General features: G+C 41.3%; 1 protein-coding gene and 1 long non-coding RNA gene across 3 annotated transcripts in view; one reads left to right on the forward strand and one right to left on the reverse strand.

The window, feature by feature from the left end:
- The window catches only part of SYNE1 (spectrin repeat containing nuclear envelope protein 1), a 389,799-nt gene that overhangs the window by 48,096 nt on the left and 320,636 nt on the right, over window positions 1-21,067 (reverse strand). For both annotated transcript variants that reach the window (XM_045188911.3, XM_053914376.1), the window contains 5 exons: window positions 20,749-20,943; window positions 17,763-17,888; window positions 12,381-12,536; window positions 6,189-6,347; window positions 3,286-3,452 (listed from right to left, as the gene is read on the reverse strand). In XM_045188911.3, coding sequence (XP_045044846.2) covers window positions 3,286-3,452; window positions 6,189-6,347; window positions 12,381-12,536; window positions 17,763-17,888; window positions 20,749-20,943 — 803 coding nt within the window. The remainder of the gene's footprint in view (window positions 1-3,285; window positions 3,453-6,188; window positions 6,348-12,380; window positions 12,537-17,762; window positions 17,889-20,748; window positions 20,944-21,067) is intronic.
- LOC123478857 (uncharacterized) lies at window positions 216-8,180 on the forward strand. Its single transcript, XR_006654237.2, has 3 exons — window positions 216-466; window positions 1,972-2,054; window positions 6,948-8,180. It is a non-coding gene; the product is annotated as an uncharacterized lncRNA (long non-coding RNA).

Here is a 21,067-nt window from a genome sequence, read left to right on the forward strand (position 1 = left end):
TTACTCTTCCCTGCACGAACGACCCTTTTCATCCTATGTCCTATGTCAGAGAAACTCAACAAGTTCTGGCAGGGACCACTATGTGCAAAGAACTTTTAGGTTCTGGGATACACTGGTGCTCAAGTTAGACACACTCACATTTTCATAGGGAGAACAAATGTTAATCGACTGCTCATATAAGGTATTTATTATAGCCGAGAGAAGTGCCGAGAAGTGTGGAAAGCTGGGTGAGCAGGGAAGAAGAATCTGAGCTGATCTGGAGAAAAGGAAGGACATGAGCGGTGAGGAGCCAGCCCGGCCAGGCGAGGACAAGGGAGTCAGCAACTTCGTAGGAAGAGGAAGGCCTCGATGAGAGGGGTCAGGCGCATCCTTGCTCTGTCACCCTCATGTGCTTAGGGACCGTTTTCTTTTTCATCGTTATATCTGAGAGCCAGTGTCAGCGAAGTACCGCTGCCTGCCTGTTTCGGTAAATAAAACTCTATGGGAACCCAGCCACACTTCTCTGTTCACGATCTCTCTGTGGCTGCTTTTGCGATACAGTGGCAGAGGGGGTTGAGCAGGGACCATTTGGCCCCAGAGCCTAAAATCTTTACTATACGGTTCTGTGCAGAAAGTTTGCCAGCCTCTGCCCTGTAGTACCATGCATAGTACTTCATACACAGGAGGAATGAGGTGGGTTTTTTTTTAAATAGTATAGTTGTTTTTGCTCAATTTCTATACAATGCCTAAGAGAATTATAATAAATACACAGATTAAAAGCAACCAGTCAGAGAAGACCACACATATTGCATGATTCCGTGTATATCAACTGTCCAGGGTAGGTAAACTTACAGAGACAGTGGGTCAGAGGTTGCCTGGAGCTGGGGAAAGGAGAGTGGGTGGAGGGGAAAACTGATTGCTAATGGTAAACAGGGTTTTTATTTGGGGTGAAGAAACTACTTGATTGTGGTAATGAATGCACAGCTCTGTAAATAAACTAAAAATAGATGAATTGTACATTTTCAGTAGATGAGTTGGATCATACATGAATTATACGTCAATACAACTGTTATGGAATAAAAAGGAGGCAAGTGACTGAAGTGCGCTTTTGCTTTGGTGATGGACATTTTGGGTTTGATAAAGGGAAGAAGAATGTAGCTGTATTAGAGAATCCAGTTAATTTTTTAAGTCGTTGAAACAGAACCAGTAACTGGAGCATGACATTCCTAGACCCAAAGGTGGGAAAGAGTTCTATAGTGCGTTGTCCATTATAAGATGCACAGAACAACTGATGCCCCAGGACAGACTTCCTGTCAGTCTTGAGCTCTAGAAAAATCGCTGTGTGGCTTTTTGCAGAGGGTTCACTGACAGAAGGAAAGCCAGAACCCTTGAAGACAGTTTTATAGGGATTACAGGGAAGAATATTTCTCATGTTGACTCTCAATGAAAACAAGGACCCAGAAAGGCTTCCAACTATCTTAGCCAGTGCTGACCAGTAGAACTTTCTGGGATAATGAAAATATTTCCTGTCAGCAGTGTCCAATACCATAGCCATCATCCTTATGTAGTTATTGAACACTGAAAATGTGGCCAGTACAACTGACTATAATTAAAATTAAACTCTACTTGTATTCCATTTCAATAAATTGCAGTAGCCACATGTAGCTAGTGACTGCTGTCCTGGACTGAGCAGGTCTAAAAAGTATGGGAAGGATATTAAATATTCTCTATGGAGCCCTGAAAGTAACCGAGTAAATTGTATTGCCTTAAAATGCTGACAATGCTTGGTGGCAATTCAAAAATGCAACATGAAACACATCTGTTTTGTACTCAGAATGGTCTACGTGAAGCCATCAGTGAATGCAGGCTGACTCTCAACTCCGCATTCTATTTGCATGCAGTAGTAACATTAGTATCACTGCATGTTCTTTTCTCTTTTTCATTCTTTCTCTCACTCTCTCTCTCTTTTCCATGTTTCTGTTCACTGGGAAGCCGTTCACCCGAATGGATGATTTGCTTCAAAAACAGCTTTTCCATTCCCATAGGAGCACCAAAATCCATAGAAATATCAAAAGGTAAAAATAGATTATGTCTGTTATAATGAATCAGTGTGACACAAAGCTGGAAGAGGAAGTGTGGTGAGTGAGACTGAATCATAGAAACTCAGAATTTCAGCTGGCAGGACGTATTCGAAGGTGGGTGTGGGTGATGGTCATTTATCTGTGCGCTAGTGAAGCCCCGATCAACAAGGAAATAGAAAGCAAATGGGATGCAGGGTCTTGTAGGAAACAAAGGCTTCAAGAAGACTATGAATACAGCGTGGCATTCAAAACTCCAGGGCAAACTGATGGTCAGGACATCATCTGGTTTACTTTAGAAGAAGGCAGGTAGAAACAGGCAATGTGTTATATACAAGTCTCCTGCAGGAATTGTATCTGAGTGGGATGAGACTCCACACAGGTAGAAACAGGAGCATGTTAGTGACTATAATGCAAAGTATGTGTCCCTTAGAAATATTTCATTGATTCAAGTTTACCAATGTGGTTTTTGGAAAAAAAGAATAACCTAACATGTAGAAAATTCTCTTGTGAATAACCAGACATTAAAGTTGTAAATAAACATGAGTATGAGGAGAAAGCACCTAATTTTTTTTGGTATGTTGGTTAACAGCTGGGCATACACTGAGATAGCAGCTTACAATTAAATCATATCAAATTATGTACTACAAACATCTTTGGCATAGTACATCCCCCTACTCTACATCACTGAGCCACTGAAAGTTTCCGAAAGAATATCAACGACATTGACTGGGCTCCATGGCAGTGTAAGCCAGCCCATGAGTCGTGAGTGGATGGAAAGAATCCATATCATATGGTCTCACCTATAAATGGAAGCTAATGAACAACAACAACAAAAAACCAATGAGCAAAACAGAACCAGAGGCAAGGAAACAAGGAACAGACTGGCAGAGACCGGAGGTATGGGAGGAAAGAAGGGGAAGAACCTAGTTAAAGAACAAGTATAAATAAACCACAGACATGGACAACAGGGTGGGGACTGACTGAGGGAGCGGGGTTGGGAGGGGCAGGGGAGAGCAACAGTGGAAAATTAGGACAACTGTAATAGAACAACAATTAAAAAATAAATAAATAAATTTCATACCCTAAAAATAAGGTTAATGAAAGTGAATTAAAATGGCGGGATAAAAAAACAGATTTATTGGATCATCTTTAGCTGAAAGGAAGGCGGGCTGAATGCGTTAAAATTGTGCACACACGTGTCCTGCTGACCGAGGCCCCTTTTTACCTGGCTGCCATGAGATCCAGGAGGTGCTGCCACCGGTCGTTGACCTTTCCGAGCTTGTATTCAATCTCCGAGGCTTTGCTTTCATGGCTGACTCTAGCAAGTCGCTCTCCCATTTGTTGGAGCTGTATTTTGTTCTCTTGGGCAATAGCAATTTCCTCTTGATAATCCTGCATAATAAATAGCAATCACAGAGGTCAGAAAGCGTATTCTTGATACATGCAGCCTGGCTCTACTAGAAACAGGATAATTACGGTTTTCTACTGCTTGGAAATAGTTCGAGCAAGAGGAACACCATGTGAATATCCATCCAGGTACACAAGACGGAGCGGAACCTATTATTTTCACTACGTCTGCAGAGTCCAGATTGACTTTTTACATGGACAAACTTTTCTTCATTTACCCAGTTTCTGCACCAGCTCCTCTTCAAGACTGCTGCTGTGGGTAAAGAGAACAGGCTCCACAGGACCTGTCTGCAGGAGACAGGCCACACAATGGCATGATCGAAGTGACAATGAAAAGCAGCTCCCCTTCCACCTCTGCCTGCACTCCTTGACCAGTGACCCCTTACTGTCTTGCCACAGTGACAAGACCCAATCTCTCAAATCAACTTTTCCATTTTTGACTTAAGCTTTTGTTATGCAGGAAATAGAAGAAGAGAGGTACTATAGGAGTATAAACATTTTAACTTCTCTTGCTCTAACATCAGTGTGGTCATAGGGCCACCCCCTGAAGCAAGTGACCTAGGCAAAAGGCCCCCCAAAGTATGACAGGAGCCAGTGAAATTTAATCTAACCTCGTATTGAGTGCTAACCTCAGGCTGGTACCCCCAGCTATCCTCACCTTTCTATTACTTCAACGCAATGGGACTCAAAGGCCAATGCATTGGATATACTTACTAATAGGTACACTGTTTCACCATAAATGGGGTAGTTTTATTGAGAAATATTTATTTCAAAGCAATTACTCCAAGCTTAAGATAGTATTTATAGCAACATAATCCTCTTGGGATGTCTTTTAGATTAAAGTGTTTTTAAGTGTTAACACCAGCAGACACCAATATCTTGGTTACAGTCTGTTTATTAATTGCTTCTTCCTATGTTACCAAAATTACCAAGCCTTGGTGTTATTTTCCTTTACAAAAGAGATAGTATAAGAGGCAAGCTCATAAAGACTTCTTTTTAAGTTTCATAACTTATTCTACACAGAAAATAGTATAGTTAATAACTTAAAGATGATTTCTAGCATCGTGCCAAACAGTGTACCAAAATTAATGGTAAAAAACTAAAGTTTCTCTAATTGTAAATTATGGCTATATTGTGTTGAAGAGCTAGTTTTTTCCATACTCCCAAACTATACACTTAAATTTCACGAAGTAAATTAATTAGAATACAGATACGCTTAGTCAAAACTTATTCTGTAGCAAACGTCACTGTAATACCTACAGCACATTAATCAGTCTAGTGGCACATTCTCTGAGACTCAGAAACTGACAAAGGGCAGAGCTGTTAGCAGAGGACTAAATGAAATCTCTATCATCTGAGCCCACATGTTAAAGAATTACAGTATCAGATGGACAAAGGCTTTCCTTAGAATCTGCAATCTTAAGTAAATTAATGTTACATGTTGGCTTTGGAGTTTTTATTTTGCTCTGTGTGTGTGTGCATGGATAAAGATAATTTTTCCTAATACCTTTTTACATTTCTTTTCACAATGAATAGAACTATAATTCACTTATTCAATAGCTTTTGACTGAGTGCTTATGAGAGGCTGGCATTATCTTGGATGAAGGAGATAATGAACAAAACAGTCCTTGTTCCAGTGAAGCTAACAGCCCAGTGGGCTCCCTCTGTAGACAGATAATGAACAAGAAAATGGGGAAAACGCTGTACGTCAGGCCGTGACATGTGCTAATAAGAAACATAAATTAAAATAAAATTAAAATGATCATTCAAAACAATGTGGAAATACCACTAAAATTTTCAAAAACGTTTTTAAATGCTAATAAATTTGATCAGCCCTATATAGGCATAAAATATTCTGAGTGCATATGAATATGTAAAAGGCTTTAATAATCATCTATAACTTGAAAATAACATTAAACCAAGATTCTCAGAGAAGTCTTCATTCCTGTGACTATCTATATAGAAAATTTTCTTTTATGAAGAAAATCTTACTGGATCCTGAGATATTTTTCTTTTAGTTCTTTTCTTGTGATGTTAACTCCTACACATAAATGCTACCCACTGAACAGGTAACTAAAACTCCGAAATGTTGAACATTATCAGCAAATAACCTATTTCATAACAAATTGAAAATACTCCCTGTAAAAAGTATAATACCAAATGATTTCACTTATATGTGGAATCTAAAGAACAAAATAAATGGACGAACAAAACAAAAACAGACTCATGGAGAACAGACTGATGGTTACCAGGGGGAGGGGGCTGGGAGGCTGGGTGAAAAAGGTGAAGGAATTGAGAAGTACAGATCGGTAGTTACAAGACTTGGGGATGTAAGGTAAAGCATAGAAAGCATAGTTGACACTATTGTAATAACTATGTACGATACCAGGTGGACACTTGAACTATCAGGGGGAACACTTTCAAAGTATGATTGTTTAACCACAATGCTGTACATCCAAAACTAATACAAATATTGCACATAAATGGTAATTGAAAAATAAAATTAAAAAAAGAAACAAAAGATAGAAAATATTCTCTGTATTTTTAAAGGAAAGGAGGCCTTTCCATGCAAGTTTATTTTATATTAAAAATATAAAATGCCTATGATGGAGTGCTCCTTTGACAGGAAAGTAATTACCAGCAAAGTCATCTTCTGCACCTATTAAAAATACGCCTGAGCACTAGGAAGGGCAAGAAGGTGTGTGGCCAGGTGCTCCATACCTTCCGGAGCTTCTCTATCATGTCTTCAATGAGGATGTCTCCGTTCTGGGAAACTTTGCTTTCCATCTGCGTCAGCCATTCGCAAAGCTCCTTGTTCTTTTCACTGAAGACTGCCCATTCGTTCAGTCTCTCGCTGACCTGCTGCCGCCTCAGGGAGAGCTGAAAAGTCGCACAAGAGAGAAAATGCGAAAGAATAATCAGAGTGTAAGTCACGCCCTGTGGGAAATACTCAGTGAACTCTGGTGGGTGGACTGGTGTGAACCATAGGGCGTCTCTTCAGGGACAGTTCCCTGTGGTTCAGCCCCAGGAACGCTGCTCTCCAGCAGGGTTTCACAACAGGTCTGCTGGTAAATCACAGGGGGACACGGTACGTGCCTCCTGGGGCACCGCATGCACATCACTTATCACAGGTGCTTTCAGTCCAGCTTCACACTACAGCTGGTCTGGTGTCAATATCATACAGGAGGGGTGTACTTTTACTAAAAAAGTTAAAGTTCACTTTGAGGCAGAAAAATACAGAACAGCCAAAGAGCAGTGACTTTCCCTGGGGTGGACACTGGTAGGAATGGAAAGGCTAAGAACACACAGGTTAAAAAGTTTTGGAGACACATTGCACCGCTGTGAAGCTGAGGATGAGTGTGCACTCCCTCCTTCTGGAACCCCCTTTCCCTAGAACTCTGACAGCAGAATGTACAGTATGCTGGGACCCTGCTATTTTGAATTTTCTGGTGGATATGACTTTTTCCCTTTCATTCACAGAGCATCAGAGACAGGAGTGTGGCCGATCATTCTAGTTCAACAGTGTGGAAGCAGAGACTATTTAATAGTTTGCTCACTGGAACTTCTCAAAGCAGCCGTTTTCACAGAAAAGAGTAGAAACTCCTGTTCTTGAAACTGAAGATGAACAGGTGTTGTTATGTGTACTTTCTCCCTTCCTCCTCCCCCCAGATCTTGGTCATGGGCAAGAGTGAATTCCAGGGCTTTTCTCAACAACATCTATAGGAAAGAAAAGCACATGATAGAAAAATATTATCTATTTACTTGAGAGGTAGGTATTATTATCCCCATTCAAGAGACAGGGAGCTAGAGGGTAAGGCACATTTGAGGCATTTGATTATAACCCATATGAGGTAGGACCAGCAAAACTTGAGTCTCTGATATAGGCTGTAATATATTATGATCAAATACCCAGAGGCAGCTGAGATTCAGAACAGCCTTCATCACCTACTAATAATATGATCAGGGCAAGGTTACCCATCTTCTTTAAGCCTTATTTTCTTCATTTGTAAATTAATCTTTCATTTGTTCCAAAATTCTTCCGTGCATGTTTACTGTGTATGAGCATGGTGATTACCATGAAAAGGATCTATTCCTTTCCATGGGCAAGCGGGGTGGGGAGAAGGTAGAAGAGGGTACAGTAGGGAGAAGTGGTGATGGAAAGAGACTGGACTTTGGGTGGTGAAAACATATACAGATGATGTATTGCACACCTGAAACTTATTTAATTTTATTAACTAATGTCAACCCAATAAATCCAATAAAAATATTTATTGTTTGTAGTAAACAGATACCTACTATGTACCTAGCCTTGTCCCATGTACTGGAATACAGTAGGCCCATAAGAGAATAAACAATGAAATAACTTAAGAGGGGGACCAGTAAATACTAAGGACTTAACAAAGGTTGGTCATTAATAGACTTCTACTCCTGCACATGACTCAGGGCCTCATCTGAGTTTTTCATCTTTTTTCTCCTTGACATTCATGTACTCAGTATCTCCATTAAGCAGCTTGAACATGTATTTGTAGTGTTTATCAACACTGGAAGTGTTGTTTTTGTTTGCTTACGTACAGCAACAGCTGAAAGAGAAACAGGGAGGCTCCAAACACTGGTTACAAGTTGGTGCCAAAAGCTTTTCAAAAGATTTAATTCATAGTGGGGACAACATTTTCCTTTGGTTTGTAAAACTAATGTTTAAGCTGCATGGTAAGGGAACGCTAACATCTCTTTCTTGGTTATATTTTGTTTGCTTTTTTCTTCTATTGCTTATGTTCCAGTTAAAGGTGAGATCATATGGTACTTGTCCCTCACTTCCTGGCTTATTTCACTTAGCATAATGCTCTCCAGTTTCATCCATGCTGTTGCAAAGGGTATAAGCTCCTTCTTTCTCTCTCGGGGATAGTGGGAAGAGGGTATTACAGGAACTACTATAAAGGACACATGGACAAAACCAAGGGGGAGGGTGGAGAGGGGGGAGGGAGGTGGGTTCACCTGGGGTGGGGTAGAGGGATGGGGAGAAAAGGCATACAACTGTAATTGCATAACAATAAAAAAAAATTTAAAAAAAAAAAAAAGAAGATTACTAAACATCCACTAGTTGATGTTTTTTCAAGAACGACAAATGCAAATAGAATTTGATGTCATTGTATGCATATATCCATTGTGGTACTTCATCTAACCCCCTTTTTTCATTAAATTCAATTCATAAAATGGTAAAAAAAAACAAAAAAAAACATCTCTTTCTTGGGGTTCATACAAAACCCTCAAAGTTATCAGCTCATTAGCACTTAGTTACTTTTCTCAAGGGTATAAACACACTGCACTGCCAACAGCTGACAAGTACCAACGAAAGCCTCCAGAGGCAGGCAGCTGAACAGGAAATACATCTTTTTCTACTTCAAATATTTTTACCGTGACAATTTGAAAAACATCAAGCAATTACAATGATGATATATTTATACCTCAACTAGAATTACACACAGGTCTACAAAGCAAAGCAGGAATAACAGCAAATGTGAGCTATGGTTGCATACCGGCCCAGCAAACCATTCGGGGAGTTTATCTGAAGACAGATACTCTTCCCTATTAACCCTTCTCTGCCACGTCCACTTACAGAGAGTCTTTTGCGTTCTCATCTGAGAGCCCACTGCTCCTGCTCGCTCACCCATGGCTTCCACTGGAATATGAACAGACTACTTGCTCTTTACAGAGCATTAGCGCCCCGTTTAACTCATGTTTGTAACTTTAAAAGTGAGACAGGCACAGCTCATTTCCTTTTGTGGTTTCATACTTGACAGAATTCTCTGAAACACTAAGTCAAGAACTAATAACTGATCTATATTCCTCCTTATAATTCGATCCTGGCGCCGTTGGCTTGACCCATGACTAAACTGTCACTGATTTAAATCGTGTCTTCAGATTGAAGCCGTGTGAGAAAGTAGGCTTTAGTTTCATGCCTGAAGACACTTGAAAGCTTCCAGAAACATTATATACTCAAACTGCTTCATCTTTTTTTACTTGTCTAGTCCATTCACAGGTGCAAAGTATTAATCTCTTCACCGGATATCATCTGATCTAGAGCAGCTCTCAGAAGGGATTTCCAAACAGACTGCTGTCCACACACAGGGTCGGGCAGAAGGAGGTTTACGAGTGCTCGTATGGAAAATAATATAATAATTAATAAATAATAATATAAATATAAAATCCGTGTTTCACATACTCACAACTATAAACTTGTTTTTGCCCCACCTTGTACAAGTCAGGTGAGCAATTTGTAAACAAGTTTTTTTCCCTTCCTTTTTCCAGCTTTACTGAGCTATAATTGACATGTAACATTGTGTAAGTTTGCACAGTGTGATTTGGTACATGTATATAGTGAGAAATGATCACCACAACATGAGTGCACACATCCATCACCTCACACAATTACCTTTGTGTGTGTGTGTGTGTGTGGTGAGAACAAGTAAGAACTACTCTCTAAGCAACTTTCAAGTATATAATACAGTTTTGTGACTGAATTATATACCATGTTATAGTCACCACTCTATACTTCAGGTTCCAAGAACCTGAAGTCATTTTATAACTGGAAAGATATACCTTTTATACCTCTTGGCACTTTTCACAGTACCAATTTTCCTAAAGCAAAAAATGTTGCATGATCGTAACTTCCAAAATATCCAGAAACCTTGTCATTATTTTGTATCTGGAGGAACGCAAGTATAAAGACATAAAACAAACGTCTAAAAGTCTTGTCTAAATTTTAATGTATGAACACCAAGCTAGTGTATGCACTGGAAATAAAAAAGAGAGAGGCTTTGTCCTCAAGACATCCATAGTCTAGAAATCAAGTCATAAACACTGAAGGAAGAACAAGAGGAAAGGAACAAGGCATTGGCCCCACAGGCCGAAAGGGAAAGGAGTTCAGAGGACTCTCTCTGAAATGTGCTCGCTCTCATAGCTTCAGACATCAACTAGCCAAAGACGTGGATCTCGTCCAAAATATGCTAACAAGTATTCAGGTCACAAAATACGCTGAAAAGTACTGAGGCAGCAAGCAGTGCTAGACTTTTCTGAATTTTGAGAAAAAAATCCGTAAGACTCATGAAAGTAACTAAATATGGCTGGGATCATTATCCACTATTTGTACCCACCAAATTATCTTTTGTTTGTATGATCTGCTAGGATAAACCTTTACATTAAAAATTATGTAATTTATTGGATGGCCATGTATCGATTTTGGATTGAAGAATCGGACAAGAATAAAATATTGTGATTGACATTATCACACTCCATGTACGTTTCTCATTGAGAATATGGAGCCCTGTGACAGTGGCTAATTTTCACCTCAAATCATTAGCATGTTTATGAAAATCATCTCTTACATGTCTCCTTTTAAAAGGTATAGCATGTATTCGTCAGGAACTTTTCACACATTTACCAAGTATGTTCCAGAATTTTCCTCTTGCTCATGGCCTGAGAAATACCTGGGTTTTAATCTAAATGTACAGAGAGAAACTTACCTATCTACAAATTTCTTGTGGATGTTAAGTGAGTCAAGAGGCCATAAGCCTTTTAAACTCTGTCTACTGTTTTCTGAAGCATGAAGAGAAGCGTGGCTAATGCTGGACAAGTGAGAGGAAGGGAGAGAAGAGCTCCCTACTGTAGCCTAGTTGGCCTGAAAAGGGAGGCACGAGAGGCTCCTTCTCAAATGTCCCTTCCTTATCCTTCCAACACCCGCTTCTCCCCAGGCAGGTCCTCTGCTCTGTTCCTGCGCCTTTTTCCAGCACGTCTGCTTGCACTCTCCACACCAATCTGTGGCTTCCACTCCTCACCTCTGTTCAAGATTTCTCCTCTTCCATAGGCATTTTCTCCATTCTCTGCAGTCCACACTGCCCTTAGTTTGCTTACATCTTTTACATTGTTTTAGCTTGTTTCTACCCGGTTTTTCTTCACGGTATAGATTCTTCTGAACTGACTTTAGTCTCAGCTCAGTGGTAAACTTGGTAATAGCAACATCTACTATTGCTTGTGACATTCACAATAATTGATGTGACTGATTCACTGAACAAATACGGATCACAGCCTGTGATGTGCCAGGCAAGGTGACCAGGTCCAGGGAGCAACATGAGAGCCATGGTCCCTGCTTCCTGGAAGGGAGGGTCTCTGAGCCCTGGGTCAGGGCCTCTTCTCACTGTGAGCCTTTAATCACTATTATTCCTCTTGCTTCACATATCTTCTCACTGCCCTTCCACCAACCTTTGCCTTTCATTTCCAATCAAAACCCAATCTGGGATCTCTTTCAAAGTACTGTGCACATAGAAGGTACTTACAAATGAAGGAAGTAGGACTAAAAATGCTACGAACCATGAATTATTAAAAACAACCAAGAGAAATCCACAGAAACCATAAATGTGCCATATACAGAACCTGCTCCACAGTAGTATCTAACATTGCACATAAAACAATGGTTTTCACGTGTTTAAAGTAAGAAACAGGCCACCAATATCCACCTAGCAAAACCACATCTGTGAACCACAAAACTGCTTCCTCTTAAAAATCTTGTGCCAGCCAGGGGAAGAGAGCAAAATCCAGTTTGAATGCAATGCACATACAATAGTAAGATATAATGGTGTTCATCTGAAATATTTTTTAATTGAACTTATGGAAGTGAAATTGGTTCACAAAACAACACAGGTTTCAAGTGTACAACTCACCCAACGTCAGCTGTACACTGCATCGTGCACCAGTGGCCCAAAGTTCACCTACAAAGTTTTGTAATAACCACAGGGTTCTTCCTTCGTGCATACTGAGTTATGGGATGGGTCCAAATGTGGGCCGAGCCACTTGACATTCCAAATCATGTCCCAGTTTCCCACCTTTCTGAGCTAATGCTGAGTCTAGAGTTCACTGTACCTGGTGGCAGAGTTCTTCCCACTGCCTTTGCAGAAGCTCCACGCGTTCGTTCAGGATGGAGATGTCGTCGGCACTGATGTAGGCACAGAGGGTGTCCTTCAATAAGGTCAGCTGGGCCAGGTCGTCTGTCCAGCTCCCCGCTGCATTTTCCAATTCCTAGATTAAACAAACAAACAAACAAACAAGCGAACTTGAACACCCATGGACATCCACCTTCGACAATTTCTGCAATGTATTCTAAATTCCTTCTGGATACAATTACCTTTCCATTCCACTCTGTTTGAACATCTAACTTGATATCTATTTATTTTCTTCCTACAGAATTTGAGAATTTGCCAAGTTCTGAAAGATATCTGGTTGCTTACAGAATCTTCCTATCATCTACTTATCATTTCATTGATCTTTTGGGGTCATCTTTTCTAAGTTGAAGCTGCATTACGTCATTGATCTACTTTACTTTTAAACTGACTGCATAAACTTGCACATCCTCTTTTCTTTGTTTCAAGTTACTGATCATGTTAATCAAGGATTGTTCTAAAAACTCAGATGCCTAGATTGAACGTTCATCTTCAAACACTATGAACTGCTACCTTCTGTGACATAGACTTATATGGAATAGTGGAGAAGATCTGGTTTATTTTTATTTTTATTTCATTTCATTTAATTTTATATTTTATTGTCGTTCAAGTACAGTTGTCTCCATCCCTCCCCACTACTCCCCCCACCCCAGCCATCCTTACTTCCCACCCTTGATCCTACCCCTCTTTGGTTTCGTCCATGTGTCCTTTATACATGTTCCTGAAAACCCTCCCCCCTTCTCCCCTCATTTTAAAAGAGTGGGCTGAATGCATTTTCTACATGATTAGAGGTTTCTTTAAGTAACTTGTTCAAATATGTGTATTCTGATTTGGGGGGGAAACGATTGAAGAAAAAATTTTCATAAAACAATATTGGAATAAGTTCACACTAGGTTTTGCAACGTTTGAACAGATTTTGCACTTTGTGTAACTCCTGCTTTTGCCAGCTCTCGATGATTTTAGATTTCAGGTAATTTAGTATATAAATAGAGCAGTTCCCATGGCTTTTCCCCTCCCTTTCTGTCTCTTCACACAGCAGACAAGTTCCCAATGACAAAGGCAATTAACCGCACCATCAGAGGCTAACTTCCTAGGCAATTTAGGCAAACTAGGTTTCAGCCTGAATTTTCCAGCTAATTGTTTTGTTTTGCTGCTCAGGGTAGTTTGGGGGAAGAACAGAGAGCTAGACCAAAATGCATCCTTTTAATCTCCAAACTTAATAGCAGGGCATTTTTGTAAGTATCGTGTATTTTGGGAGATGAGGTCCCATGGAAACAGTATTTGGCTGAAAGACCGAACCATCCAGACGTATTAAATATGTAGCATTTCTGTTTATATCCACGATGTATTAAATTGCCACACCAATGTAAAGGGTTTCCTCTTTGTATAATAGTTTCTAACCTCCAACTCAAATGTCAGATTTAGTGTGTGGTGTAAAAAAGTAACAATACCAACACTGGAAACCAACACTTTCAGACTGACTCCTTCACATGAGTCCCTGTGGTAAAAATAAAGGCTTCGGATTCAGGCAACCTTGACATTTACTAACTTTGAAAAGTCTCAGTTTTCACATCTGTACAAAGGCAGTTCTCCTGAGCTTGTGTTCACACCAACTGAGGTCACGGGGATAGAGTCACTGGCTCGGAGGAGGAGCTAACAAAGGCCCGTTCCTGCGTATCAGAGGTTTTCTTTCATTATTTGTCACGAATTTATGATCACACGTTTAAAACAAACACTTTTTCATCTTCGCATACTTTAGAATTTACACCTCGAGATAATATTTCCCTCACCATCCGTGATGTAAAGCATACTACCTTTTAAAATGAGTTTATACGTGTTACTAGGAGGAAAATATGTATTTCATCAGCTAAGCCAACATGTCCAAATACAGTGGGCAGGTCGCCTGAGGACGGGGTTCATGCAGTGGCAGCATCAGGTTTCCCGTTTCACTTCCTTCACTGTCACTTCGGGGCCAATCTGATGTAGCAATCCTGGCTGTGGGGCGGGGGAGGCTTCCCCCTCCTCCATGTTGTCAAAAAGCTTACCCTCATCCTGTAGGAATCCTTATTGTGGAGCGTCTGTGCCACGTTTTCCCTGCATGTGGCATCAAGAGGTCCCTACATATCCCAAAGTCTTCTCCAAAAACCTCCCTCCGCCACCTCATGTTCCCTCAGTGAGCATCCCTCAAGCTGCAGAATTGAGAGAAAGCCCCTGGAGCTTCCTTCTTCGCCTTCCTTTGATGCTGGTTTATGACAAATTGCAGTGAGAGAAACAATTACAATAAAAATCAGTGCCACACAGTCACAGCGACTGCCACCACGGTTTGTTCTCATATCCACAGCCTGGCACTTCTTGGGTGAGCTCACGTGATGCCTGCTCTTCCATTCACCCCGGGCTCCATCCTCTCATCTTCCCATCAGTCTGGACCCTCTCTGCCTCGGAAACCTTTCCTTCGTGTTGCTCACTGAGAAGCGTCATCAGGTCACACCATGCACTGGTGTGGCACTCAGTGTCACAGCGCAGCTTGACTGTCTTGACGACAGCCTCAATATTATTTTTAAATTGGCAGAGGCAGCGGGCCAAGTGAGTAGGTAGGATCAGTTTTTCCAATTCAAGGGTCATCCCAAGGATGCTCTCAACTGTTGTTGAGAGACACTTGTGTTGCTCCCACGTCTAAATATTTTAATGCTGGCAATTTAAAAAGATAGGACTCTTCAACAGTTGTCAGAGGATCACAGTTGAGAATCAACTTGTGTAAAAACTGCATTCCATGCCAGGCCTGAAACGTCCCAAAGCTTGGTTCTGTGATTGAATTGCTATGAAGGTTTATATATATATATATATATATATATATATATTGCAAAAAAGGTGGTGTTTCAAATGTATTCCTTTCAATAAACTGTATTTTATCACAAAATAAATCTAAATACTGGAAGGATAGCAGGCCTTCAAGTGAACCTTATGTAATTCTCTCAAGTTATTTTCACTGAAGATTAGTTTCTCAGCTCAATGGTATGACTTCCATGTACCTTTATCGATGTAAGAAATAGCGTTTCCTTGGAAATTTAAGATGGTGAAGCGGCCCTTGCAGGTGTTGGGCTCTGGCACCAGCTCTCTGTGGAGTGTCTCCTTTGGGCCGAGACCAGTACGCAGCAGTGTCTCATTAATGCAGGTACAGACCTCACGTGTGTTTGTGGTGGCGTTCTGCGCAGTTGTTGGAGCACCTGTCTCAGATGACTCACTGGCTGCTGAGCCTGAACAGGCTCTGGATGGGGAAGTGCCACCCCAGGGTGCCTTGGAGGAGCTGCAGTGAGCTGCAGGGCTGCACTTCAGCCTTCGAAGCAGGCTGAGCTGGGGTCTCCTGCTGGGATGGAGAGAAGTCTGTCTCCTCAGGGGGCTTTGGAGGGACTGCCTGCTGGGTTGGAGGTTTGGTCACCTCAGTGGATTTTGGAAGATGAATCTAGACCTCCTTCTCAGTGGCAGATGGATTAATCTCCTTAGGGGGCTCTGGTGTCATCAAAACCCCAAGATCCACATTCATATTAGGCAACACTGGATGCTGAGCTTTACCCAAACCTGGAGGTGACACGGTAACTTCATGATGTATAGAGGATTTTGGAGGCTGAGCTAGACCCTTCGGCTGGAGTAGGGAAGGTTCTACATTGGCAAGAGGCAACTGTGGCAGAGCTGAGCTCTTCTGCTGGACTGAAGATTCAACATTTTCAGGGAGGGTTGGATGCTGATCTAAACTCCTCGGTAAACTAACAAAGATTTCAACAACTCAGGGGACACTGTAGACTAAGCTGAGCCCTCCTCCTGGGAGGGTGGCTTCTCCCACCTCAGGGGTTTCTGGTAGACGAGCTGAGGGGTTGGAGAAGGTTGCATTTCCTCAGGGGCCTCAGTAGGCAGAGGTGAGGCTTCCTGGTGAAATGATGAAGGTTCCAAGTCTTTAGAGGTACATGAAGGCTCAAGTGGGGCATTCAATGATGGAAGGCCGGGGCTCGGTGGGCCCCGGGAAACAGAGGTCAGCAGGACAGGGCAGGGCCAACTCTGGAGGCTGAGCTGTCTGGACCGGCAGCCACAAGAGCTGCCAGTGAAAAGGAGCTGTGCGGCCCAGAGGTGCGGCCCAGACAGGATAGGCAGAGGTTCCGGGCACAGCGAGCGACCCGGGCAAGCGGGATGCCGGCACTGTGTGCTGAGCTGGAGCCAACAAGTGGCAGCCCCGTCACCACGGGCAGCCATGTCATGCATGTGCTCCTTAGCAACCGAGCACTGCCTTTCATTTTTCCTAGATCTGACCTGTCAAGCTTCAAAGAACAGCTGTGAATTTTAATATCAAAGAAAAATTCTTATATGCATACTTTTAATGACTTGTAGACTTTCTTTAATTTGTATTTTTCCCCTTTTTATTAAACTTATTGGCATGATACTAGTTAAAAATACAGGTGCACAATTCCACAACACCGAGTCAAGTCTCTCTCCGTCCCCACTTATCCCCCATATGCCCTCCTCCACCTCCCGCCACCCTCCCCCCAGCAATCACCACACAGTTGTCTGTGTCCACGAGTAATTAATCTTCCTTGCGTGCTTACCTTAGCCAAAGTGAAGCAGAGAATTGATTAAAAGCCAAATTATCTAAGTATGTGTGAAGGTTTAAACAGAATTACTTTAGTGTAGTAATTTGCAAATGACAGGGAACACAATGACGTGTATAATTTGGGGAACAAAACATTTTTATAGGTAGCTTTGAGTTGACCTGCAAAGCATTCAGCAGGGCTCTGCTGTTCGGGCACTACCCTTGGCTGTACAGGCGTGACTGGAACTAACCCTACAGCCCCTAATCCTGGTGCTCCCAGTGCGCTCCCGATGCAGGGAGTGCTCTGCGCTGGCCACTGACCTGCTTCCGAGTGCGATTTGAGGGGTTAGTCACTGCCTTTAAGTAGCGAGGGCCCTGGATGACTAAAGGACCATGTCTCTGTGCAGAAACCAAGATCGGCTCTTCACGTTTCAGGTTTCCTTACGGTAGAGTCTGGAGGGCAGGGCCTGTTCCTCCAGGGCCACTGCCTGCAGAATTTTCAAGCTGCCCAGCCTCCCTTTACTTTCCATAAACTAGACTCTTCTGCTAAGATGACTCTCCAGCGCAGATGCTTGAAAAGATTGCTGTTATTGCAATAGACCAGGAACTTGCATCTACATGTAGATGGCTGTAGAGTTCGACCCGATGATGCATTCAGAGGTGTTGTCACCGCAGTAGGACGCAGACGGCACAGTTAACAGGTAAGAAGAGCTCAATCTGAAGACTTACCTTGCAGCGCATTTGCTCCACTTGGAGCTCTTCGTGGTGATCTGGTAGAGGCTGGGAAAGCTTCTTTTTGAAAGTTCGGAGTTTCTCCAGTGATTCAGCTATTCCAGTCTCACATTTTTCCCAGTCCTAAATTGGGAGGAGAAAGAAATTTCATGGTTTTTTTTTTTTTTTGGTAGGAAATTGGAAAAATAGAAAACACTCTTCTTAATCCCCATATTTCAATTATTAACTTATTTTTTAATGAGATACATGTATTTCTTTTGTAGTTAAAAAAAAGTAAAAGAAAAAAATAAAGGAAACATAATGGAGACTTGATTCTTTACAGCACCCTATTTACAAATGAACTCTTATCTGATGTCTCAGTGCCAATGCAAATTAAATTCAACTAACAAATATCCTTAATTTTGCCTAGTAGTCTCCATTCCTGGCCTCCCCCCGCGCCCCAACCCCCATCCACAACAATCCTCCCCACTGACCACTCCCCACAACTTAAATTACTGAGCTCAGATAAAGACAAGAGAGTTGCTTTTAGCACTGAGTGTGGTGCCAAATCACGCTGCATTTTTCCTCACATTGTTTCTTCCATCATTACTGGTCTTTCTCTGTCTGGGTTCTTCTACATTCTCTTCTGGTGCCTTGTTTTCAACACAGCAACACGTAGGTGCTATTTACTAAAACTGCCTTCTTTAAGAAGTGTTGACTAACATTCCTTCATGCTCAAAACTTCTTTTGGTTTCTAACTAAAATGAGAATTTGGCTCAAGATTCTCATTTCTCTTTTAAATTCCTTTAGGGATTTTGCAGGAACAATTATAAAGGACACATGGATAATAACAGGGCAGGGTGGAAACAGGGGAGGGAGCTGGGGAGGGGTAGGGGGAAAAGGCAGAAAACTGTATTTGAACAACAATAAAAAAATGTTAAAACAAAAAAATAAAAATAAAATAAATAAATAAATAATAAAAATAAAAAGATAAATTGCTTTAGGGAATTTCCTAGAGTGTATAAACACATTCCCTCTTCCTATGCACCAGAAAGAAACAAATGTACAGACGACAAACAAACAGTGTGTCTTGGCCAGATTTGTTCTAGTTCTCCTTATCAGAATCTCTGTTCCCAGGCCATACTTAGTTCATCAACGCTAAGCGAAGTGAACGTAGACAGAAAGATCCTCTTTCTGCTCAATTAAGTCATCACACACTCTGAAATGTATCAACCCACAGTCAATAAACATTCATTGAGCTAAAAGAGAAAAGGTCAACTCCTTATTTTTCATAACAAAATTAGGTGATAGTTAAAGCAGGTGGCCATGCAGGACACAGAATTATAATGATAATATTACTCAAGAGCATTCAATTAAGAGCTAAAAATAGATAAGTATTATATTATACTTGTGGAGAAAAGAGACAGTAAAAATGAGACTGTCTGAACATTAGACTTGAGCTTCATAAACTCCTTAGGTAAATAGGACCTAGCGTATGATTCAAAATGCACTTTAAGAAGAATAGGGATTTCCCTTTTCCAGGACTGCTTAGATTCTGAAGCTGTAACCCAGTCTCTTTGCTACATGAGTTATAAGGAAATAACTAAATGTCACAGTCTGCAAACATCTATCACAGTGGATGTTTCACCCGCCAACAAAGAGACTGACAAGAAAAGCAAATGCAATGCCTCAACCATCTCGCCTTCTTAGGTCTTAGGAATGTGTCCAATAATCACATCACAAATAAAGAAAAATATGTGATTAACATGTTCTCTACAGAATGAGCTGCAATGATTTTAATCCTTTCCTGAAAGCAAATATGAAGGAAAAAGAAGCAGGCATATTGTTTGGCTGACGAATCCTGCTGTGTGCAAATAATAGTTCTTTAACAGATGCTCAGTGGCATTTTTGATTGATTGTTTCCTACACACAAGGTGATATATTATTAAGTAAAATTTAATAGAATAAACCAATGAGTGTGCATACTTTAAGCATTAAAAAACAGGTATTCCATTTGCTTTAGTTATTACTTTGAGCCAAAAAAGTGATGGGCCGAGTTTAATAGACAATCGCATTCAATTGTTGGTGGGTGTTGACACAATAAAACGTAAGTATTTAGCTGTGTTCACTTTCTAAAAATGATAGTTTCAACAATGATAATTGCCACCACTCACTGAGAGCTCACTATGTGCTGCATGGTTTACCCTCAATATTTCATTTTTTCTGACAATGCTGTATGAGGGAGGTCTCATCATGCCTACTTTAGAGATGAGGAAACTGAGGCTTAGGTAGGTTGAGTCAACCATTACTTGGTTTATTATAGTTTTAACTGGGGTTTATCAAAGTGTACAGCCCACGCTCCTTTTCAACTTATGATTTAATTATGTGTTACACATGGATTTGGAAAGTGAGGGAGAAAGGCAAGTGGCAGAAAGCCTGAATAATTTTACATTTCCCTAAATTTGCTGTGTGACCAGCCTGCATCCTGTATCCAACCAAAGGCCAATACCCCTCCTGGAGATTTTTATCTCATCTCAACATGCTTAGATAAGCTGCGATCCAATCAAAGTATCTTCTTGGATAGGTTTTTCCCTGCTATAAAATAAGAGATACCGATCTCGAAAACCACTTTGGAGTCTTACATTAGGGAGTGGAATCTACTCTTTGCATTCCTGTCTGGGTTTATAGTCACCACAGGGTTCCTGGCTTTGCACCAGCCAGTAATCAGAACTCATCACTTGAATGGTCTTGTCCGACTTAAAACTACTTTATTGGGGGATTTTCCTAAAAAAACTGCTGAAAATTGGAAAGGTTTCCAGTTTATGCAAGACAGGACAAAGTCTTAAACAAAACCCAGGGGATCAAAATACTGCAGGGTATGACAATGACCTTTGCGTTATTTGATTTGCAGGACATCGATGGGAGGAAGCAGCATGACTCTTGGAGTTGATATACACACTCTGTCAACTGCATTACATCTAAAGGAGGAAGGGGCTGAACTCACTTTCAACAAGAAGGCCAGTTTCTTCTTCTGTTCCTCCAGGCGCATGCTGGCGGATTTCCATTTCTCTTGGATTTCCGTGAGTTCAGCCTGCAGGGCGGCCTCAGCCCCGCTGTCTGCAGAGAGCAGGAGCTGCTTGCCCGCCTCCACGGTCAGGATGTAGCTGCCTTGTTGTCGCAGGAACACTCTTTCTTTGAACTGAGAGAAATCATAGCGTTTTACTTTCTCATTCTTTTCTTTCCACCATTTCCCTATTACAGGTATTTTTAAATGACCCTGAATTTTTGCATACAGAGCATGCCCTCTTTTCTCCTATGAGCAT

This window comes from Desmodus rotundus, chromosome 11 (genome assembly GCF_022682495.2).
Source record: "Desmodus rotundus isolate HL8 chromosome 11, HLdesRot8A.1, whole genome shotgun sequence".
NCBI lineage: Eukaryota > Metazoa > Chordata > Mammalia > Chiroptera > Phyllostomidae > Desmodus > Desmodus rotundus.